The sequence below is a fragment of the Hemiscyllium ocellatum genome, chromosome 42 (assembly GCF_020745735.1).
Source record: "Hemiscyllium ocellatum isolate sHemOce1 chromosome 42, sHemOce1.pat.X.cur, whole genome shotgun sequence".
Lineage (NCBI taxonomy): Eukaryota > Metazoa > Chordata > Chondrichthyes > Orectolobiformes > Hemiscylliidae > Hemiscyllium > Hemiscyllium ocellatum.
Genome location: NC_083442.1, coordinates 28083687 through 28108949, shown reverse-complemented (window position 1 = coordinate 28108949; position 25263 = coordinate 28083687). Strand labels below are relative to the sequence as shown.

The window sequence follows — 25263 nt, the reverse complement described above, 5'->3', positions numbered from 1 at the left end:
TTTATTTACACTTCGCGTGTCTTAAAATGTGCCGTTTACCCCCCACCCCCTTCCTCCCCTGCCCCGTGGCGTTTCCCTTGCTCGCCTCACAGCCCGTACTCGGGGGACCCATCTCGGTGGCGTTTGGAGATGAACAAATCTTTCATTTCAAAACCACGCTCGGAGCGAGATCGTGTGATCTGGCACTTCGCACGGAGTAATGAATGGGTTTGTTGCTGTGATTACTGGAGGCTTCGTTTACATTTTTAGAAGGTTTATGACTCTTGGATTGTTCGAGGAAAAATAAAGTCTTTGTTTATTTAAACTTCTCACGCACTTTTAAAGAGATCGGAGATTAGCTGTCCCTCCTGGGTGTTAAAATGGGTCAGAAAACATCACTTATTTATACATTTATTCACCTCTACACGAAGCAGTGAGCGCAGGTTCAGCATGTGAAGGGATGCTTTAGTGTTGTTTAATCATGAATCAGATGGGACACTGGAGAGATGTGAAGAGTCTATTAGGTTTTTAAAATGTATCGCCTGCATCCTCTCTTGATTTCGGGTCTGTCTCTCTCTCTCTCACACACACACACACAAGGGATTTTCATTTTTTTAGAAATATTCAACAGTTGAGAAAGTGACTGTGAGCTTTGTGTTGGCACTATAACATTTCAGTATTTATATTAGCAGCAACACATCTTAGACTTAGACTTAGACTTACAGTGTGGAAACAGGCCCTTCGGCCCAACAAGTCCACACCGACCCGCCGAAGTGCAACCCACCCTTACCCCTACATTTACCCCTTACCTATCACTACGGGCAATTTAGCTTGGCCAATTCACCTGACCCGCACATCTTTGTGACTGTGGGAGGAAACCGGAGCACCCGGAGGAAACCCACGCAGACACGGGGAGAACGTGCAAACTCCACACAGTCAGTCGCCTGAGTCGGGAATTGAACCCAGGTCTACAGGCGCTGTGAGGCAGCAGTGCTAACCACTGTGCCACCGTGCCGCCCTCACAAGGGATTTTCATGTGATGGTTGATTCTCTTTCTCTCTCCATTGTGGATCAGGCATTAATTAGCCTTTGCCTTGCGTGACTCCCTACTCGCTACCTGACTGTTAACGGTAACCGCCTCTGGCCCACGAAATGATTGAGCGGCTGTGAGAGATAACAGCTCGAGGAGCGAGAACAGGCGGACGACACGCTATCTTTGCACAGGGAGTTGCCAGTGCGTGGCAGCGCGGCCCGACAGAAGCAATCTGTTTGCAGTGCTGGCCCGCAATCTTGCAGAATCTGAAAGCAAATGTTGGCTTGCTCATTTATCATTTAACTTTTGAGCACTTCATTAATACTTGGGGGTGGGGTGGGAGGGGAGGAATCGCGCGAAAAAAAACGAGAAGTGAACTATTTGTGCCCCTTTTCGGATGAGTCTCTGTTCTAAAAGAAACTGTTCGGCCGTGCTGGAGGTTCAAACAAAGAATGGTTTAGTGAGGAGTCTTTTGATCAATCGTATTTTCCCACCAATTAATTGAGGATCCGCCTGAATCTCGCTCATTGTCAGAACACTCTCTATCTTTGAATAGTGCACAGCAAGACAGCAGGCAATCTCAATCGATCATCTCCCACAGAGAACAGAGAAAAATAAAGGCACTTTACTGAAACAGGAATTGCTGGAAAAGCTCAGCATCTGCCAGACCTACTGAGCTTTTCCAGCAATTCCTGATTTTGTCTCTGATTTACAGCGTCCGCAGTACTTTCGTGTTTTATTAAGATATTTTGCAACATGCATTCTAATTCAAGCTTTCGTGGTGTTAATATCAGCCAATAGATAATTCCGTGAAAGCTCCGTCCATAGTGATCGCGTTTTATGTCGCTAACTACACCCCATAGAACTCATTCTAAACCATGTGCAGCATTTCTAATGTGTTATTGTCACATGGGTGGTGAAACTAGTTGAGAGAGGTATGGAGTGAGAAAGAAGTAAGCGTTCCTTCCCCTATGGCACGGTGCTAACCCCCTCTATCCTGAGTTTTGTTTTCCCCTGTACGACTCGATTGTCTTAGTCTGAGGCTGTTGCGTGACTGGACAGCAGAGAAGCTGGGGTTGTCATTCCTGCGACGATGACATCCCGTATCTCCATCTGCAGCTGACACGCAACTCCAGGTCGCACGGAACACGCCACTGCACAAAGGGTCAAGCAAGTTACCCTTTCACCCTGTCCAGGACGGGAACTTTGGAATCATCAGTTACAAAATGCATCTGGTTAGCACACAGGAGCAGTCACGCGATTTCTAGCAGAACTGCAGGGTAACAGGTGTACACTGTCATGGTTCAGTCTTGTCTCCAAATATTTTAAGCGGGCAATTCACACACACTCAAAGATTTGTCGAAGGCGGAATGGGATATTATCATTTGCATAAAGTATCTTAGCCTTTGTGTCGGCAGATGGTTGATTCATCGCGTTTAAATCTCAGTTCCAGATCCCAAGAAAATTATATTTATTGCATAAAGCAAAGTTGTGCGGGTGCTGAAGATCTGACACACACACATACATGAAACAGAAAGTGCTGGAGAAACTCGGCAGGTCCAGCAGCATCTATGGAGCGAGAAACAGTTAACATTTCGCGTCCAGTGACCTCCCTTCTTCAAAACTCTCCCCACAGATGCCGCCAGAAGAGAGGAACAATTTAAAAGGGGGCCTAAGGGGCAAGGTGTATGGAACCAGCTGCCAAAGGAAGTGGTGGAGGCTGGTACAATTACAGTATTTTCAAGGCACCTGGATGGGTACATGTATAGGAAGGGTTTGGAGGGATTTGGGCCAAATGCTGGCAAATGGGATGGGATTACTTTAGGATATCTGCTCGGCATGGACGAGTTGGACTAAAGGGTCTCTTTCCATGCTGGACAGCTCTATGACTTGCAGAGTTTCCCCAGTAATTTCTGTTTAATATTTCATTGTCTTCTAATTAGAATATTGTCAGTTCTGTTTGGTTGACTCAAACCAAACTCTGTCTCCATCATTTCATGAATGCCGCCTGGTCATTAACCTCGTGTAGTTGGAATGTAACCTGTATTTATCGGCCTTTCGATTGGAGTTAGAGTAACAATCAACATTTAACATTCTCAGTTTGCTCGTCTTTTAGCCAATACGATTAACGGCCTGGCCACTCCTATAATCTCAACAGGCTATTCAGCCCCTCCAAAGAGCATCCCACCCAGACCCACATTCCTACCCTGTAAGCTTTGTGCGTAGGAAATCATGTCCTCACAAACTTGATTGAGTTTTTTTGAAGAAGTAACAAAAAGGATTGATGAGGGCAGAGCGGTGGACATGATCTATACGGACTTCAGTAAGGCGTTCTATGAGATTCCCCATGGGATACGGGTTAGCAAGGTTAGATCTCAAGGAATACGGGGAGAACTAGCCATTTGGAAGCAGAACTGGCTCAGTAGAAGACAGAAGACAAAAGGTGGTGGTGGAGGGTTGTTCAGACTGAAGGCCTGTGACCAGTGGAGTGCCACAAAGATCATGGCTGGGTCCATCACTTTTTATCATTCGTATAAATGATTTGGATGTAAGCATAGGAGGTATAGTTAATAAGATTGCAGATGACACCAAAATTGGAGGTGTAGTGGACAGCGAAGAAGGTTGCCTCAGATTACAACGGGATCTTGACCAGATGGGCCAATGAGCTGAGAAGTGGCAGATAGAGTTTAATTTAGATAAATGTGAGGTGCTGCATTTTGGGAAAGCAAATCTTAGCAGGACTAACACACTTGATGTTAAGGTCCTAGCGAGTGTTGCTGAACAAAGGGACCTTGGAGTGCAGGTTCATCCTTGAAAGTGGAATCACAGGTAGATAGCATAGTGAAGAAAGCATTTGGTATGCTTTCCTTCATTGGTCAGAGTATTGAGTACAGGAGTTGGGAGGTCATGTTGAGGCTGTAAAGGACATTGGTTAGGCCACTGTTGGAATACTGCATGCAATTCTGGTCTCCTTCCTATCGGAAAGATGTTGTGAAACTTGAAAGGATTCAGAAAAGATTTACAAGGATGTTGCCAGGAATGGACGATTTGAGCTATAGGGAGAGGCTGAACAGGCTGGGGCTGTTTTCCCTGGAGCGTTGGAGGCTGAGGGGTGACCTTATACAGGTTTACAAAATTATGAGGGGCATGGATAGGGTAAATAGACAAAGTCTTTTCCCTGGGGTCAGGGAATCCAGAACTAAAGGGTATGGTTTAGAGTGAGAGGGGAAAGATATAAAAGAGACCTAAGGGGCAACTTTTCACGCAGAGAGTGAAATGGAATGAGCTGCCAGAGGATGTGGTGGAGGCTGGTAACAATTGCAACATTTAAGAAGCATTTGGATGGGAATATGAATAGGAAGAGATTGGAGGGATATGGGCCGGGTGCTGGCAGGTGGGACTAGATTGGATTGGGATATCTGATTGGTATGGACGGGTTGGACCGAAGGGTCTGTTTCCATGCTGTACATCTCTATGACTCTATAACCTCAGCTGGAGGATTGTGTCCAGTTCTGCACCTTGCAACTCAGGAAAGATGACCAGGCTTAGTATGCACGGGCAGTAGGCACGGTGGCTCAGCGGTAAAGCACTACTAGCTCACAGCACCAGGGACCTGGGTTTGGGTGACTGTCTGTGTCGAGTGAGCACATTCTCCCTGTGTCTGCGTGGGTTTGCTCCGGTTTCCTCTCACAACCCAATCGGCCATGTTCAATTGCCCCATAGTGTTCAGGGGGTGTGTAGGCTAGGTGCATTAGGCAAGGGTAAATATAGGATAACAGGGTGGGGGAAATGGGTCTGGGTAGGTTACTCTTTGGAGAGGTCGGTGTGGACTTGTTGGGCCGAAGGGTCTGTTTTCACACTGTGTGGATTCTCACAAAAAGATTTGCGAGAATGGTGACAGTGATGGAGAACTTCAATGATGTGGGCGGATTGGAGAAGACGGTTCTGGGTGGAGTGGATTGGAAGAAACTGCCCGTTTTTGGAACGATGGAGAACCGGGGACAAAAAATGTAAGGTGATTTGGAAAAAGAGGAACAGTGACACTGTGTGTGTGTGTGTGTGTGTTGGGGGGTGGTTCGAATCACAGCTTTCAAAAGAGAACTGGGGCATTCTCCGAAGAGAAAATACATTGCACGGCTCTCGGGATGTATGTGTGGGAGCGGCTCTGAATGGGCTCAGACAAGGCGGGCCGAATGCCTTCTTTCTGTGCTGTATCCATTTGGTAATTTTATAATTCAGTTCGGGTCCGAAAAGGGAAAGAGGACGGGTGAAGTGTCTTGAGGAATAACCAAACCACAAATGGCAGCTCACGGCGCAGATGCTGAGGCCCCCGCGCATTGCTGAGGGTGTGCTCTACCCTCCGGGGTGGGAGCCCACTTTCGGGGGACAGATACACTTCCAGTGGTGGAGCACTCCCTCAGCAATGCGTTGGAGACCGGCTTTTCCGCGCTAGAGCCTCAGGTGGATGTCTAAGATCCTGTTTCGAAGCCAGGGAGGGGTCCTTTCTCCTGACCGAATATTCATCCCTCTATCACCATCCCATCGGCGAGCGGCCGGGTAGCTCTCAGAGGTCCGCGCTGCTGCCAGGGGCCCGGGGTTGATTCCACCATCTGTGGGGAGTTTGCGCGTTCTCCCTGAGCCTGCCAGCAAGTGAGTTCCTAACTTTAGGGCCGATTGGCCTCTATCTGCGCTGCTGGAATTCCACAATCACAAAAACCTCCTTGCGGCATTGGCTGTTTTATGGGATCTTGCTGTGCGCCTACTTTGCAACAGTGAGGGCTCTTTCCTCGCCCAAGAGATGCTTTGGGGCATCCTGTGCTCGTGGTCGGCGCTATTTAAAGGCGGTTTGGTGGCCTCTACCAGCCTGCTCACCTTAAGATCGGAAGCACGCAGCTCACCTGAATAAAGCGAGAGGCAAGGGTTAAGATTTCCTTCTTGCTTTTGGAAAGTAATCTGCCTTGGAGCCTAGTTACAGAGAAGGTCTGGCAGTGGCGGGACACTCAAAGAGATTCCCCACCCCTACCCCTCCGTCCCCGCCCCGGCCAAGCTCGGGCATTGGTCTGAGTTCTTCCAATCTCGCGCCGCATCCTATTAATTTTCTCTCTCTCGGCGCAAGTTGCGAAATTTGTTTAGGGCTGGCACAGAAGGAGCCCGGTCACACTCGTGCATGTGACCCGCAGCCAATCAGGCGCACAGGAGATGCTTATAAAAATAGGCACGCATTAACTGTACCTTACACGGTGCCAGTGCTTCTGGCAGTGCTCGCCGTTAGCTCCAACTCGCAATTTGCCAAGTTCAGCGCGGACACTGAAGAAGGGAAGCAGGTATATGCACAGGCTGAGGGTGTACTTTCCGTGTGTCTCTGCTTTTTCCCCCTTTCTTGCCTGCCCCCCTGATACTTTCCAGAATTGAGACTGTGTAAGTGTGTGTGTGTATGTGTGTGTGCGTTGGAGGCGCGGGGAGTTGGGGGAGAATGTTGTAAAGATGCAGCGATGCACGCAGGACCCGGTGCCTTGGAACTGACCTGTTGCACAGAAACCAAGAACGGGATGCTTTTATATTCTGCTTTTCGTGTGAGGTGCAGTTTTACCTGCGCCGCTTTTGCTGTTGTCTGTCAAATCTGCAGCAACAGGAACACAAAAGCCGAGTAAGTCTGGCAGCATCTATGGTGAGAAATCAGAGTTAACGTTTCGGGTCCAGGGGCCCTTCCTCTTTGACAAATTCCTGTAAATGTAGCTTCTTTTTTTTGCAGTTAATGTTGTTTCCCGTCCTGTTATTCATTTTTGTTTTGCGCACCTCTCTCTTCCAGGATAATATGCGCGATATCACCGGTCCCCCTTGACCGATCACTGTTATCCTGGCTTGGAAACAAATCGCCCTTTTCCCAGGAAGGGTCCCTGGACCTGAAAGGTTAACTCTGATTTCTCACCACAGATGTTGCAGCTTTTCCTGCTCAGCTTTTCCAGTTTTGCAACATCCGCAGTACTTTCAGTTTTAAAAAAAAATGCGGCAAATTTGCTCAGTAAAAGAAACGAATTTTAAACAGATTACTGAGGTGATAGTTATGCTACTTTCAGTGCAGCTTGATTCAGCAGATGGTCAGCGCTTCGGCGGTAGTTGCAAGGAATCTGTGCGTTATGTCTCATGGTGGTTTTTCAAGTTGCTTGCTCTCCCGCAGGTTAAGATGATCAGGAGCCCTGGTGCTGGGCTGCTGGCTCTGTCGGTCACCGAGGTGCTTCTGGGTCTCGCCGTCTTCTCGCTCATCGTCCTGGTGATCCACAGGCGCCGGGTCCGAATCCTCCCCCAGGGGCTGAAGGAGCCGCCGGGTCCGTCCAGCCTGCCCCTGATCGGCAGGAACCTGCAGCTGGGACTGAACCCGCACCTGAGACTGACCGCCCTGAGCAAGCAGTACGGCGACATCTTCCAGATTCAGATCGGGAGCCGGCCAGTGGTGGTGCTGAGCGGGCAGGACACCCTCAAGCAGGCGCTCGTCAGGCAGGGAGATGATTTCGCCGGGCGGCCGGATCTCTACAGCTTCAGGTTCATCAACGACGGCCAGAGCCTGACCTTCAGCAAGGACTACTCCGAGGTGTGGAGGGTCCGTCGGAAGCTGGCGCAGAGCGCGCTGCGCACCTTCGCCACGGACGAGTGCAGGAACTCCACGCACTCGTGCCTGCTCGAGGAGCATGTGAGCGGCGAGGCGCAGCGCCTGGTCGGCATCTTCACCGAGCTGACCCGGAGCCGCGGCGCCTTCGACCCGGTCCGCTACATCGTGGTGTCGGTGGCCAACGTCATCTGCGCCCTGTGCTTCGGGAAGCGGTACGACCACAGCGACCAGGAGTTCGTCGGCGTCCTCAGCTTGGCCGACGAGTTCGTGAAGACGGCGGCGTCCGGGAACCCGGCCGACTTCGTCCCCATCCTCCGCTTCCTGCCCGGCTTCTCCATGAGGAATTTCATCAACGTCAACACCCAGTTCACGAACTTCATCAAAAAGATTGTCACACAACATTACAACACCTTTGACAAGGTGAGGACCCACCTTTGTGTTTTTTTTCCCCTGTAAAATGTAACCTTTTTTTTGCAGCTAACATTGTTCTCGTCCACTTCCTGTTATTAATTCGAAAAAACTCATCTCACTTTTCCAGGATAATATACGCGATATAACCGATTCCCTGATCGATCACTGTCAGGACAAAAAAATGGACGAGAATGCCAACATTCAAGTATCTGATGAAAAAATCGTCGGCCTCGTTAATGATCTATTTGGAGCTGGTGAGTGTCACTCGTGCATTTAATTGATAAAACTTCCAACTGTAATGTTATGGGAAGGTTTTGGATCCGTTTTCTTTTGTCGTGAAAGTTTTCTTTTGAATTAAATCATTTACTGTCACGTGTATTCAATTGAAAAGTTTTGGCGGCATTTCATTAATTTAAATAAAAAGTAAAGATTGCTTGAAGACATTCGAAGTGCCTTCAAACCCTGTGCAAACTGCCAGCTCAACTAACGTCCTTTTCAGAGTCTAAATTGACACGCTCAAGCCCTAAACACCAATCACAGAATTGTTAAGATGCGGAAAGAATCCACCTCGTTTCCCCGCAGGTATGTCCGGGCCCGGACGTCCTTGGGGAAGGAGCACGCGGTGTCAACCAACACCCTCCAGATTTTCAGTGAAAGGTGGCCACCGCAGGGAGTGCAGTGTATTATTTCCCCCTCCAACTCTATTTTAATTTAATCCCTGCCCTCCCCTTTACTGTTTGGTCACGCAGCATTGCCCTTTGATGTGAAGGGCACTGCTTGTCACTGACCACTTGGATGTTTCTTTTCTTCCTGGTGGTGGAAACTGAATAAAGATTGGTACACCTTGTGTCTTTCACTGTGTCCCACACGTGCACACACACAACATGGTTGCTGGGGATAATATAAGCACTACTGCAATCAGGCGGTCGTGTGGGGGGAAAAGAAATATTAACAGGAGATTTAGAATTTCAGTTTAGGGCACTGACTCTGTGCAGGCTGGTGGGACAATCAGTACGTTCCTGCTGTTGTTGGTTTCTGCTGTTGTTTTGGAGGAGAGTTTTTCTTTCCCCTTGTTTAGGGAAGACATTTGTTCTTTTGTTTTTCTTTGTTTTTTCTCCCCCCCCCCCTCCAAAAAAAAGTCATCTCGTCTTGTACGCACCAACATTATCCTGATTTGGAAACATCGCTCTTTTCCTCCAGCGTGTCTGGGACTCAGTCCGGGCAGGGTGGGTCACCTCAAACCAATATGGATTGCAGCCATTCAAGAAGGCAGCTCACCTTCTTTCTCAAGGAAGTTAGGAATGCTGGCCCAGCCAGTGAGCCCACCTCCCCAGAAAGAATCATGCATTAGATTGGAGAAGGCTTTTCCACAGTGGTACTGATGAGTTTTTGTTCTTTTTGAAGGTTTTGACACCATAACCACAGGGTTGTCCTGGACTATTATGTACTTGGTTAAATATCCTGACATTCAGAAGAAAGTGCAAGAGGAAATAGGTGAGTCTAACTGCAGCAGAGGAGCAAAAGTAAAAGCTTTTATTCTTATAAAAATGGGCAGCGATTTTTCAACTTGGTTTTGGTCACTGCCAAGACTGACTTCTGTTTGTGTTTCCTTTGTTCTTTTCAGATGAGAATATTGGCAGAGCTCGAAGCCCACAGATATCGGACAAGTTATTACTGCCATTTACAGAAGCTTTCATATTGGAGTCCTTCCGTCACTCGTCCTTTGTCCCGTTCACCATTCCTCACTGGTAAGGCAGCTCAGGTTCACAACCAACCAGCTCCAACCAGCATTTAGCTCATCTTGCCTATGCAATCTTTTTAAAGAACTATCCAATCAATCTCAATCCTTACCTTTTGTTGCTCATGGCTATGTAATTACTTTGTAAAATTGTGAGAATTAGGAACAGGAGTAGTTGATTTGGCCCAGCTAGCTTGCTCTACTATTTAATAAAACCAGGCTTGATCTGATTGTGGCTACCTTCTTGCCAGTTCCCTGTTACCCTTGACTCCTTTGTCAATTGAACATCTGTTGAATACAACCTTGAATATATTTAAAGACTCAGCCTCTACTGCTCTCCATGGAAGAGATCCTCATCAAACTGAAATCCCACCCATTTCCATCCTAAATAGTAGATTCCATATTTTGAACATGAGCTCCCTCATTCCTGATGAAGGGTTCCTGCCCAAAACGTCAATTTTACAGATGCTGCCTGACCTGCTGTGCTTTTCCAGCACCACTCTAATCTTGACTCCTTCGTTCTGTGTTCACCCTACCCAAAGGAAAATCCTCCCAGCATCTCCCTGTCAAATACTCCCAAGAATATTAGATGTTTCAATCAAATCAGCTCTCATTGCTCTCAACTCCCTTACACTCATCATTTTCTGATAAAACAGAACCCAGCTAAATGAATCTTCTTTGGATTCCTTCCAATGTACATATATCCCTCAAGTAACCAAAACTGTACTCACCGATTTGGTCTCACCAAACGCTGTGTGCAGCTGTAGCAAGATCTACCCACATTTATACTCCATTCCCCTTCCAATACTGACCAACATTCCATTTGCCACCCCAGGTAATTACTGTATCAACATGCTAACTTATTGTGATTCATGTACAAGGATACTCATATCCCTCGGTATTGAAACATTCTGCAGTGTCTCTCCATTTATATTATAAAGTTTTTCAATGCTCCCCACCAAACTGGATAATCTCACACTTTGTTGTGTTATTTCCATCACCTGATTTTTTTTTGGCCACTCATTCAACCCATCACTGTAGACCTTTATAGCCTTCTCAAAATTAGCTTTCCTGTTGTTGTATCATGAGCAAATTTTGGCTACAGAACAGAATGTTGCTATGTCCATGTCATTTATGTCAATTGTAAATAATTGAGACCCCAGCCATGTTCTCTGTGGCCTCCCAGTTTGCCAAATTGAAAAGACCCATTTGTTCTGATTCTGTTTCTGGTATTAGCCAATCCTCCTTCCATGCCAGTAGAACACTTCAACAACATGAGCTATTGTTTTTCTTTTCATGTGCTGCTTTTGTCTTCTTGTAATGTCTTTTTGAAATTGAAATACATTGCTTCTACTGATTGTTCCTTATTCACCAAGAGTTCTAATAAATTTGTTAAATTTTATTTTCCTTTCACAAAATCTTGTAGACTGCATGATGACATCCAAAGTATCCTTCTACTTTTTGCTTGGAATCTAGCATTTTCCCAGAGATAGAATGTTAGAACCAACTAGCATATTTTTTTGTTTCTTGCTTTCTTTTTACATTAGAAACCCTTGTGCAGTTTTATTTTGAAGTTACAATTAAATATGTTGCCACTGCTTTTTTTTGTACGATGCACTCCAAATGATAAGAACTTGATAACAACAGATTCCTTCAAAAACAATACTGGCGATTAAATTCAGATGGTTGAATCTGCTAGGAATCTAGAAGAGGATGAAGCACAGCATCATTATGCTTTATCCAGCATTCCTCAAAATTTTCTTTATGAGGACCAAGCTAAAGCTCTTCTTTTGAAACTCCACCTGACCACTTGAGTCTTTGGTCTTCCATACGAGAATATTTTGAAACACCGTCTGCTTTCTTAGTTACCATCTTAAGAAAAGCAGAGTTCTGACTGGTGTCTTGACCAATTTTTATACTTCAACCAAACAGGTGACCTGGTTATTGTGGCACATTGTTGTGTGCATATTTCCTTTAACCTGTCTGTCTAGGTGTCTTTCTTTCTCGAGAGGTTCCCTACTTGATGTTGCACTTTGCAAATGGATGGAATTGTAAAATGCTGTTACTGCAGATTCACCACCTCTTTGCAGTCTTTCACTTGGGCACAGCATGGCAAAATTGTTTCTTAGTCAGTGGAGACCAACTTCACAATTCTTAATAATATAAACCCTTATATTTAGACAGCAAAATGCTGTGGATGCTGGAAATCTGAAACATACATAAAAATACTAGAGAAACTCAACAGATCTGGGAGCACCTTGGATAGAGAAATAGTTAATGTGCTGAGTTCTCTAAATCTCTAAATGTTGAGCTTCTCCAGAATCTCCTGTTCGTTTCCTATGTTTGGGATCCTTTTCTGTGTGACTGGAGACTTGGAGCTGCATTGTGATGTGGTTTCCAATGACTTAGCGAGCCATTTCCCAGAAACCCAAGTTGTGGGTCTAATCTTTGACCTGGAAACTAATGTATTTTAACTTTTATTTAGAATAATAAGGGTTGCAGCACTTCTCCCTGGAATATCCTTTTAAAAGATCTCTGCTTCTAAACTTCCTGATGAATTTTTGTCTAACGCTCTCTCTCATGGCTTATTGGGTATGTAGAGAGTGAGCATATCCATTCAGAGGATCTCCTTATGGCTCTTTTTCTGTGTCTGGTCAAAATTGCTATGAATCCTGGATGTGTGGGCTGTGGGGATGTATCATTCCAACCGTTTTCCTCTCTACCATCCAAATTTCCCTGGAGGCTTTACATGCAGTGCTCACCGATAAGCTTGTGGTCTATTATGATGCAAGATGTTAAGTGAATACATGGTACTTAAGTCGTCTTTTTTTAATTTCAGCACAACAAAAGACGTAACGCTGAATGGATATTTTATACCTAAAGATACATGTGTTTTTGTGAACCAGTGGAATGTGAATCATGACTCGTAAGTATGATTTTCTTAGTCTTGAAGTTCAGGGATTTGAATTGGTTGTTACAATTACCTCCATGTTCTGACTGGAAAAACGATTGGAAATCTGAACTATAGAACAACTACTGTCATTTCAACATCTGGGTAACTTTCTCATTCCAATATGCATTTGGATTTCTTTCCTGAATACCTATTTTACTTTAGAATTTGCTGCCACCAAAAGTTAGCCTGTAAAATCTACTGTTGAAGAGATTTTCAGCTGATCCCTTAACATAAGAGCACTCCTATGAACTTGTATAGGTCTTTATTAATGCAACATACTTTCAATTATCAATGATGCCTATAGCCCTAATCAAGGCTGCTGTAAACGCTGCTTCAGCCTTGATATAAACAAGGTGGCAGATAATTCATGTACAAAACAATGTGATGTGGGAAGAGAAGTTCTAGTTAAAATTCCTGCAGCAGTTGAATGGTTGGTTTGAAAAGTTTTTATTCTTTAGTTCACATTGGAGGGCAGTGAAAACATATGCATGTGTTGATAAATTTTACCTATAAAATGGTCAAGTAAAGCAAAACAATCCTACCTTTCACAATAAGGCTACTTCTGAAGGTTGAAACATGGAATCAGTTGTTGAAACACCAATGACAATTGCATTGTAACTATATGTATAGGATTATTATACTGCTATTGTGTTGTTTAATTGGCATTCTTGCAAGGTGGGAGTAAAATTATGGTTTCTGTTTGTAGTAAATGCTACCGAAAAGATTCCAAGAATCTCATAGTGTAACGACAGTGTTAATGTTGCAACACATATATATGTGGCTGAATGTAGCAGACAGCATGCGTAGTTTGGCAGTCATTTCAACTGCTTCAATTAGACCAATTACTCATTATAATTTTCATTGTTTGGCTTTGTGGCCTCAATCAATGTTGCAGTTTCCAATGGAGTGTAATATGTAATCTTTAGACTGCAGTTACATTGCTATTGGCCCTGAAATTACGGATAAAGGTATTCTGAATGTCTCAAGTATATAGTGTTTACACACAAATCAGCTCTGTGCTAATATTAAAAAAAATTATAAGGTGCCCAGATGACAAAAGCTATGGGGTGAAATCAACTTTTTAAGAGTCTTAGAATCATAGAGTTGCACAGTATGGGAACAAACGCTTCGATCCAACTCATCCATGCCAATTAGATATATCAGATATCCTAAATTAGTCTGGCAGCTCATTCCATTTATGCACCACTTTCTGCATGAAAATATTGCCCCTTGAGTCCCTCTTAAACCTCCCCTCTCACCTTAAACCTATGCTCTTTAGGTTTGGGCTCTCCCACACCAAGGAAAAGACCTTGACTCTTCTTCCTGTCCATGCCCCTCATGATGTTATAAACTTCTCTAAGGTCACCCTTCGGCCTCTGACGTTCAAGAAGATAACCCCAGCCTATTCAACCTCTCCCTACAGCACAAACTCTTCAACCGTGGCAACATCCTTATAAATCTTTTCTGAACCTTTTCAAGTTTCACAACATCATTTCTATATCAGGGAGACTAGAATTGAGCAGTATTCCAAAAGTGGCCTGACCAATGTCCTGTACAGCCTCAACATGGCCTCCCAATGCACAGACCAATAAAGGTAAGCATACTAAATGCCTCTTTCATTATCCTATCTACCTGCACCTCCACTTTCAAGGAGCTATGAACCTGCACTCCAAAGTTCTCTGTTCACCAACACTCCCTAGGACTCACCATTAAGTGTATAAGTCCTGCTAAGTTTGCTTTCCCAAAATGCAGCACCTCACATTTATTTAAATTAAACTCTGCCTGCCACTCCTTGGCCCACTGACCCATCTGATTAAGTTGCTATTGTACTCTGAGGCAACTTTCTTCGCTGTCCACCAAACCTCCAATTTTGGCATCATCTGCAGACTTACTAATTGTACCTTGTACGTTCACATCCAATTCCTTTACATAAATGACGAAAAGCAGTGGACCCAACACCAATCCTTGTAGCACACCACTGGTCACAGGTCTCCAGTCTGAAAAGCAACACTCCACCACCACGCTCTGCTTTCTACATTTGAGCTAGTTTCCTATCCAAATGGCTGGTTCTCCTTGCAAACCTTGCTCATCAGTCTATCATGAGGAACCTTGTTGAGTGCCTTACTTAAGTCCATAAAGATCACATCCACCACTCTGCCCTCATCGATCCTCTTCGTTACTTATTAGACTCAAAAAAAAGTTAGCGAGTCCTGATTTTCAATGCATAAAGCCACCTTGACTATCCCTAATCAGTGCTTGCCTTTTCAAATACATGTAAATCCTGTCCCTGAGGATTCCCTCCAGCAACTTGCCCACCACCAATGTCAGACTCACCGGTCTATAGTTACCTGGCTTATCCTTACCACCTTTCTGAAATACCTGTACTGACATCACGTTAACCAATCTCCAATCTTCTGGTACCTCACCTGTGGCTATCTATGATACAAATATCTCAGCAAGTGGCCCTGCAATCATTCCCTAGCATCCCAGAGTTCTAGGGTATACCTAATCAGAAACTGGGGACTTAACCACCTCTATGCATTTTAAGACGTCCAGCATCTCCACTTCTGTATTATGGGCATTTTTCAAGATGTTGCTATTTATTTCTCTATGTTCTCTACCCTATCCTTTTCCACAGTAAATACTAATGCAAAATACTCATTTAGTATCTCCCCCATCTCCTGCATTTCTATAATAAGGCAGCGTTGCTGATTTTTAAGGGGTCCTATTCTTTCCCTCGTACCCTTTTGTCCTTAATGAATTTATAAAAACCCTTTGGATTCTCCTTAACCCCATTTGCCAAAGCTATCTCATGCTCCCTTTTTGTGCCTGATTTCCCTCTTAAGGATTGACTCGATCTCTGCTGTCTATACCTGACAAATGCTTCCTCCTTCTTCTTGATCAAAATCTCAATTTCTCCAGTTATCCAGCATTCCCTAAAACTACCAGTCTAGCCCTTCACCTTACTAGGAATTTACTGTCTCTGGACTCTCGTTATCTCATTTTTGAAGGCTTCCCATTTCCCAGCCATCCCTTTCCCTGCAAACATCTGCCCCCAGTCAACTTCTGAAAGTTCTTGCCTAACACTGGCAAAATTGGCCTTCCTTCAATTTAGAACTTTAACTTTTAGATCCGGTCTATTCTTTCCCATCACTACTTTAAGACTAATAGAAGTATGGTCTCTGGCCCCAAAGTGCTCCCCCACTGACACCTCAGTTACCTCCTCTGCCTTATTTCACAAGAATAGGTCAAATGTTGCACATTCTCTAGTAGGTACATACACAGACTATATCAGAACTTTTTCATGTATACACTTAACAAATTCCTCTCCATCCAAGCTGTTAACACAATGGCGGTCCTGGTCTATGTTTGGCAAGTTAAAATCCCTCACTATAACCACCATATTATTTTCACAGATAACAGAGATCTTACAAATAACTTACAAATTTGCTTCTGACTGATGGGAGGCCTATAGTATAATCCCAATAAGGTGGTCATGCCTTTCTTGTTTCTCCGTTCCACCCAAATAATTTCACTATGTATTCCCAGGAATATCGTCCCTAACTACAGCCATAATGTTATCCCTAATCAAAAACACCAACTCCCCTTCTCTCCTGCCCCCACTTTCTTTCCTTCCAATTGCATTTATACCCTGAAACATTAAGCTGCTAGTCCTGCCCATTCCTGAGCCACATCGCTATAATTGCTATGATATCCCAGTCCCATGTTCAAAACAATGCCCTGAGTTCATCTGCCTTATCTGTTAGGCCTCTTGCATTGAAATAAATGCAGTTTAATTTACCAGTCCTACCTTGTTCTCTGCTTTGTCCCTGTCTTCCCTGATTGTTTGACTTAACCCTTTTTCCAACTGTACCAGTCACAAACTGATGGCTCTTCTCACCATCTCCTCAGGTCCCACCCTCGCCGTCCACCAGCCTCCTAGTTTAAGTCCTTCCGAGCAACTGTAGCAAATCTCCCTGCCAGTATATTAGCCCCTTTCCGATTCAGATGCAATCCGTCCTTCTTGTACAAGTCACTTCTACCCCAGAGAGGTTCCAATGATCCAAAAATATTAATCCTGCTCCCCAGCACCAGATCCTCAGCCATGCATTCATCTAGTCTATTCTCCTATTCCCTCCCTCACTAGCTTGTGGCACTAAGAGTAATCCGGATATTACTACCCTTGAGGTCTGCCTTTTTAAATTCTTGCCTATCTTCCTATGTTCTCTCCTCGAATCTCATCCTTTTCTTGCCCTATGTTGTTAGTTCCAATGTGTGCAACGACTTCTTGCTGGTGCTTCTCCCCTTTGAGAATATTCTGCATCCTCTCTGAGACATCTGATGCCTCACTTGCTGCAGAAATGTATGTCTGTCTCTCTGACTAGAGTCTCCTATCACAACCGATCGCTCAGAACCTGGCATACCCTTCAATAAAATTAGAACCAGTCTTGGTGCCAGAAATGGCTGTCAGTACTACATTTTCTTGAGAGCCCATTACCCTCCACATTTTCCAAAACTGCATGCTTATTTGAGATGGGGATAGCCACAGGAGACTCTAGCACTACCTGTCTCCCTCTCTTACCTTTCCTGGAGGTAAACCATATGCCTTACTGTATCTTTCATTTATCTCCCTTCCATCACATGCCCTACCTCCTATAAATTCTTCATTGCCTCTAACTGCCAGTCCAACCAATCTATGCAATCCAATAGGATTCACAACCAAACACACTTCCTGTAGACATAATCATCAGTAAGATGGAAAGTCTCCCTCATCTCTCATACCCAACAGGAAGAGCACATCACTCCACTAAAGGCCATTTTTGCACCTTAAAAATCTACAGACGCACAAAGTAATTCAGTCTAATTGCTCTGAAGACACTGCTCCAGGTTAGCTTAGCACCTACGTCCTTATGTTTTTAAAGTTTAAACAAGAGACAGATCTCAATAAAAACATATAATCAAAAAAGAACCCACTCTACTCACTATTGCAAATTTACAAAATACAGTAAAGTTACATTTAAAACCTAGCCACTCAGCTGCTCCCCTGCTGTGAATGCCTGCACATAGGTTTCTCCAAGGTCAGTTGTGAATTTTGCTGTTTAATTTTTCTTAACAGAACTCTGTCCAGAGATACTTAAAACCAAACAGCACAGGTAGTTCGCTGTGCAGGTTACTGCCTGGTCAGACAGCTATACTGCTCCATTTGATTCACTTGCCATGTGGTCACTGCCTTTTTAAAGTCCTGTTGTTTTAATTTTTTTTGGATGACTTAGAAGACTTCTACTTGAATACTTCAACTAATTGACTTTCAGACAAAATGACCAAAAGAATAGTGAATGTGGAAATCAGAAACAAAATCAGAAATTGCTGGAAAATCTCTGCAGGTCTAGCAGCATCTGTAGGAAAAAAGCACAGTTAATGTTTCGGGCCAAACGACCCAGAACTGAAGAAGAACCGAGATTTTCCAGCAATTTCTGTTTTTATAACTGACTCCCAGATTGTGCTGCTACATTTAGCTCTAGTGCCTACGCAGAACTATTTGACCTGAACTTCAGAGAACACAGCAATGTACAGTAATTGTATCTAGAGATGACCACCTCTTTTCTTTGTTGTTAATCAAGGTATTCTTTTCCTAATTTGTTTACGTAGGCTGCCTTGGCAGCTGTTTTTTTTAATCCCACACTTCGTGGTTTAACATTGCATTAAAGCTCTGAAAGCATAATCATCAGCAGTGTGAAAGTACCTCCTAAAGAATTGGCACAACTTCAGCAGTGTTTCACTGCAGTTACACACACTCTAGCTTATGATCATGGAATGTGTGCAAATCATGTAAGATACACAGCAAAACCTACAGCATTAGATACTAGTTACCTTCTTATAAAGATGATTTAATAAAGCATACCTTCATAGGGGCCCTTCTAGGTGCTGGGCTTTGATGTTTGACTACTGATTAGAAGTTGTTTAAACTGAGTTTTGAAACAAATGTTGTTCTGTCGAGGGGAAACAGCACAGAATTATAAGACTAGAAAGAAATGAATAATGGCTTCCGAAAGTTCCTTTATTTATCTGTTATTATAACTTTGTAATTAATGAGAACCTGAGAACGAGGAGTTTTTTTTACATTTTTGTAAATGATACATTTATTGCAGCCCGAATAGTCCTTCTTTGAAACAGTCTGGGAGCAGTCTTTAGTGCTATTTTTAAAATCCCTAAAACACAAGCTGATGATACATCTCTGGTCTCATCCAGGGCATTTTGCATTTTCATTCATTCATGGGATCAGGGTCACTAGTAATGCCAGCATTTGTGTCCATCCCTAATTAACCTTGAGCGGAAGGTGGTGAGCTATCACCCTGAACTGTTCTTGTCTATGGGGTATGTCTGTATCCATGGTGCTGTTATGGATGGAATCCAGGATTTTGATCCAGTGAAAGTGAACAATGAGAAAGTTTCAACTCTGGATGGTGTGACACTTGAAAGGAAACTTGTAGATCATGGTGTTCCAGATGCCTGTCACCTTTAATCTTCTAGGTGGTATAGGCTGGAGGTTTGGGAGCTACTGTTGAATTTGTCACTGTTCCCAAAATCAATATGATCATCCTCCACCTACTTCCAATTCATTGATGATATGCAAATCAATTTTTTTCACTGTTTATTTATTATCCATTAGTGTAAAAGAAATCTAAATAAGATGTTAATTCCTATCTTGCTCAGCAATGTCACATGAAAGTTAAAATATGCCAAGCTCCACTCCCACCAGAACCTGAGTTGGCAGAGTTCCACTTCCAGAAGCTGTTTCAGTGGAGATTCCACCCCTCTCCATTCTTTGACATTTCACATGTATTAGATTCAGTGGTGATATTCTATTGTTCACTACCATATTTCATCATCTCAAAATGAGGTTTGAAAGAATGCTTGGAGAGATGATAATGTGACAAATAAGACACAATGTGTCAGGAAGTGATAAGAAAAAACAAACAATGGAAGGATTATGGAAATTATTTAGCTATGGGCGATGGCAATATTAACATCCAAGTACTTTTCCTTCCATTGACATGAATAGAATTGGGCATAGTGTACAGTGGGCAGCTAATTCCATATTAACTGTACAATACCATAGCCCAAGGTTGAAATTAGTTTTGGTGAGTGCTGAGTCAATTTCAGACAATAGTCTATTCTATATTAGGTTTCAATGTAAATTGTTGTTTTCTTTTAATTTTGTCAAGTGAAACAACATGATGAAATTTATTTTCCCAGTGCTGTAAATAATAAATATATTCTTGTGTAATTCTTGTGTTCCTTTCTGAAACAGTCTGACAGCAAATTTTACACACTATTATTTGAATGATCCACAATGAGTGTACAAGGTCTGCAGGGTTGGTTGAATCAGAAGTGAGATTTTTTCCAATGAATCATGCAAAAGGGCTAGATACGAAGTGAGAGAAATGTTCACCAAATAAAACCAAAACAAAAATATTAAATTGCTTTTCAAGGTTAATTGCAACATCTGACAACTGGAAATGCGTAACAAATTTGATTGTCTGAAATAAAATGACAGGTCATCATTTGGACAAAGGTTCTTTGAAGATCTCTGTAACTTCCAGCTCTCGGTATTAAATCTGTCAGTTTTCTTTTATTTTTGATGTCTGATTCCAGCAAACATTTATAATGTTTAGCTCTGAAATAAATGAACAAACTCTCTTATGCCATTTTCTCTTGAGGTTGGAGAAAATTTCTTTCATTTTCCCACTTGTGTATTTTAGGTCACTCTGGAAAGACCCATTTACTTTCTGCCCACAACGGTTCTTAAACCCTGATGGAAAAAGCATCAACAAAGCAGAAAGTGATAAGGTGCTACTGTTTGGCATGGGAAAAAGGAGATGTATTGGAGAGTCCATTGGCCGCATAGAAATCTTCTTGTTTTTCACTGCTCTTGTCCAACAGCTGCAATTCGAGAAAAAGCCAGGTCAGGACATTGATATGACCCCACAGTATGGATTGACTATGAAACACAAGAGATGTGAAGTGCAAGTGATGCGCCGTTTCCCAGCTACTGAATAAGCTGACAGTGTCTTAATTTTGCAGGAGCTAAATAAAGAAGTGACCTCTATATTTTTGTAGATTACAAATACATACCAATGGTATGAGAGAATAGTTATACCTTAAATTGTATGTTGTGTTATAATTAATGTATTATGCTGTTGTGCCACTGATGCCTTGTATTTAAAATACCAATGAAGAATTATCTTACTGTATAAGCAGAGCCAAAGAGTAAAGAAAATGAAGTTTGAGAAGCTGTGTTCAAATGTAACTCATGTAACAATGTATTTTTTTAAAGTATAAAAAATTTCATTATTTTAGACTGATATTAGACTGCTTCTTTTTATTCCAGAGTGGTGCTGGAAAAGCACAGCATGTCAGGCAGCATCTGAGGAGCAGGAAAATTGATGTTTTGGGCAAAAACCCTTCATCTATTCCTGCTTAAGGGTTTTTGCCCGAAATGTCAATGTTGCTGCTCCTCGGATGCTGCCTGACATGCTGTGCTTTTCCAGCACCATGGTGATATAAACTCTGGTTTTTAGCATCTGCAGTCCTCACTTTTGCCATGCTTCTTTTTACTGTATAAAGGAACATTTAATAATTTTTATATTGATGAAATGTCAGATCCAACAGAATAATTTGTTACAAACAAATAAAAGAATGTGAATTTTTTGAATGTCTTAGTATCTCTTAACCCCATTGTGAAATAATTTAAAATCAACAGATTACATTGAAGTGCAGTTGCTGTTCTTCTAACAGCAAAATGTGAAAAGTTATAGAAATGCATGGACTAGGCCAAAGACCAACACCCATTAAGTCCGTCAGCATTTGAAATGGAAAAAATGAGTTAACTATTTAGGAAAAGACCCTTCTTCAAAACTGGAGAGAACAGGAATACTGTGTCGACTATACAACTCCACAATAGTGAGGGAATTGAGTTACAGGGAGAGAATGGAGAAACTGTAGTTTCTCTTAATAACGAGGGAAGTTTATGGGGTGATTTCACTGAGGTGTTGAATATTGTCAAGAGATTTAATAGCATAGATAGGAAGAAACTGTTTTGTCCGGCAGGAGGAGTGGTAACAAGAGGATGTGGATTTAATATATTGGCAAAAAGCCAGGGCAAAATTTTTTTCACTAGAAAAATTGTTATAACCTGGAATGCATTGTTAGAAAGGCTGTCAGGAACTGACTTTTGTCATTATTTTGGAAAGACAGTTTGTTATGTACTTAAGTCACTCAGCATGGAAACAAACCCTTCGGTCCAACTCATCTGCACCGATCAGACATCACAATGTGACCTTGTCCATGTGCCAGCATTTGGCCCATATCCCTCTTACCCAAATTCTCTAATCCTGGCAATATCTTTTCTGCATCCCCTCAGGATTAACAACAGCCTTCCTATAGAATGGCGACCAGAGTTGTATGCAATATACTAAAGTGGCCTCACTAATGTCCTGTATGGTTGCAACATGGCATCCCAACTACTGTATTCAATGTTCTGAATGAATGGAAAGTTTTATAGAACATTAGAGAAGTAGCAAGTGAATGGGACTAAATGTAGTTCTTTCAAAAGTCCCATTAGCATAATGGGTTAAACAGGTCTTCTGCACTGTGATTAAATTAACAGTTAAGTTCAAAACAAAGAATTTTTACACTGTTATAGCACAATTCATCTTCATCATGACAAGCAATTTACAGTGAATGGCAAATTTCTATTCACTGCTATTTTGCAGAAAATGTGGCAATCAATTTTGTATACAAAAATAGCAATATGATATATATTCATATACAAGTCAAGTTTCCAAGACTGAATTTCTACTCAAGAAGTAAGGGGTTGACTCTTACGCATCTAACATTTTGTAGTGGTTGAAATGCCATTGCTCCCGTTACCTCGCTTTTGCGGAGTTGCAAGTTTGGGGACTGTCCGTGCCAAACCCAGCATGAAACATAGCACAAAGTGAGCCAAATGCATTTTTATTATTGAATCCTATATTTATAAATAACAACTTCCATGAGACAGACGTTCATTTCTATCTAATAACAAAATTCATCAATTTTATCAAAAGCAACCACAATATGAACGAACTTGTACAATTTCTTCATCATACAGAAAAGCATATTAGAAGGGTGAGCACAGATCCCATTTTAAAATCCATAAGAAGTCACCCTTATTCTGATCTTCAGAACTCAATATAGGATGTCAAATTGCTTCTTGAATAGTATCACCATATAGATCACCAGTGTCTTCATCACAATTACATTGTGATATGATTTAACCAATGGTAAACAATCATCTGGGCCATCAAGTGCCTGCATTTGCTTAATAATCGAATGAACACTTCTAACTTCAAGAGTAAGTTACCAAAATACCATCAACACATCTCCTGTCCGAACATCCTTGACCATTGTTACTCAACCAAAGATGCCTACCGCTCCATTCTCTGTCCGCAATTTGGAAAATCAGGTCACAATGCTGAACTCCTCCTTCTGGTTTACAAGCAGAAATTGATGTCTGTGGACCCAGTACAGAAAGTAATGCAATGTTGGTCAATGGAAGATCTTCTATAGGACTGCATAGAGTCAGTGGACTGGTCAATAGTGCATTGTGGAAGCAGCACCAGAGCAGGATTCTGACGGCTTGTGGCGAGCCTGGATGGCAGTTGGAGGCAACATGGCAGCATGGAAGTGCAGGGATCGAAAGATCAAGCCCAGCGTGGAAGAGAAATCAAGTCCAGCATGGGAGTTTGACTAAGCCCTTCCGGGAGAAATCCAGCATGGGGTGACTGCAGGCTCATGGTTAAACAAGGACTGTAATTTGGAACTTTTAACTTGATTTGTTATTTACCACTTTGTACTGAAAAGAAGTGTAATGTTTAACTTTTAACCTATTTCTTTTCTTGTAAGATTTTGTATTTAGGTACCTTTGTACCTAAGATGGTGCCCTGAATGGTGACTTTCTAAAATTTTCACTGTATTCCTGTATCCCTACACCTGAGTAGACATGACAATAAACCTAATACTAATTCTAACAGTTATTCTGTAGATGCCATCTCCCTGGCCCTCCACTCATCCCTGGAACATCTGGTTAACAAGGATACCTACATCAGGCTCCTATATATTGACTTCAGCTCTGCCTTCAACATCATAATTCCAAATAATCTCCCTTCTAAACTCTGAAACCTAGGTCTTGACTCCCCCCTCCGTAACTGGAGCCTCAATTTCCTGACCCAAAGACAACAATCAATACGAATAGGTGACAGCACTTCTTCCACCATAATCCTCAACATCAGTGCCCTTCAAGGTTGTGTACTCAGCCCTCTTCTATTCTTCTTACACACTCACAACCGTGTGGCCAAATTTCATTCAACTCCACACTGTTGTGGGTCTGATCTCAACCAAGGACGAGACCAAATACAGGAAAGAGATTGAGTGCTTAGCGGCATGGTGTAAAGACAACAATCTCTCCGTCAGCAAAAATGAAGGAGCTGGTCTTTGACTTAAGGAAGCGGAGAGGAGAGCATGTCCATGTCTGCATCAATGGTGCTGAAGTGGACATAGCCAAGAAGATCAAGTTCCTGGGAGAGAGGATCATCAACATTCTGTCCTGGTCCACCCACATTGACATGATGGCCAGGAAAGCACAACAATGTCTTTATTTCCTCAGGAGGTTAAGGAAATTCGGCATGTCCACAAAGACTCTCACCTTAAAGATGCACCACAGAAAGCATCCTATCTGGAAGCATCACAGCATGGTACAGCAACTGCTCTTCCCAAGACCACAAGAAGCTACAGAGAATCGTTAATACAGTACTATCTATGATGCAAACTAGCCTTCCATCCACTGACTCCATCTATACTTTCCACTGTCTTGGAAAGCAGCCAAAAATAATCAAAGGTCCCCCTCACTCCAGTTATATTCTCCTCCACCCTCTTCCACTGGGCAGAAAATATAAAAATTTGAATACATGTAGGAACAAATTAAAGAACAGCTTCTTCCCTGCTGTTATCAGGATTTTGAATGTTAATTCTGATCTCTCTCTTTCTTTCTCTCTCTCTGTCTCTCTCTCTCTACACCTTTTCTCTGGCTCGTAACACTGTATTCTGCTGCAAGGTTTGTGAAGGTTTGGAGCTCAGGTTGAGGTTTAGGGTGTAAGTTTGCTCACTGAGCTGTAGGTTTGATATCCAGACGTTTCATTACCTGGCTAGGTAACATCATCAGTGGCGACCTCCGAGTGAAGTGAAGCTGTTGTCTCCTGCTTTCTAGGTATATGTTTGTCCTGGATGGGGTTCCTAGGGTTTATAGCGATGTCTTTTCCTGTTCATTTTCTGATGGGTTGATAGATGGTATCTAGATCTATGTGTTTGATTATGGTGTTGTGGTTGGAGTGCCAATGTCATCTACAATATTCCATGCAAGGACTGCCACAAACAGTACGTAGGACAAACAGGAAGAAAGTTAGCCACCAGGATACATGAGGTAGTCGCGGAGGGATCGGTCT

The 25263-nt window shown here is 42.9% G+C and overlaps 1 protein-coding gene across 1 annotated transcript; it reads left to right on the top strand.

Annotated features, from left to right (window-relative positions):
• The first annotated feature begins 6157 nt into the window (after nucleotides 1-6157).
• Nucleotides 6158-21433, top strand: LOC132834767 (cytochrome P450 1A1). Its single transcript, XM_060853757.1, has 7 exons — nucleotides 6158-6336; nucleotides 7191-8039; nucleotides 8158-8284; nucleotides 9435-9524; nucleotides 9655-9778; nucleotides 12608-12694; nucleotides 20485-21433. The coding sequence occupies exons 2-7, from the start codon at nucleotides 7197-7199 to the stop codon at nucleotides 20780-20782; spliced, it is 1569 nt and encodes a 522-aa protein (XP_060709740.1). The 5' UTR covers nucleotides 6158-6336; nucleotides 7191-7196; the 3' UTR covers nucleotides 20783-21433.
• Nucleotides 21434-25263: the final 3830 nt, after the last annotated feature.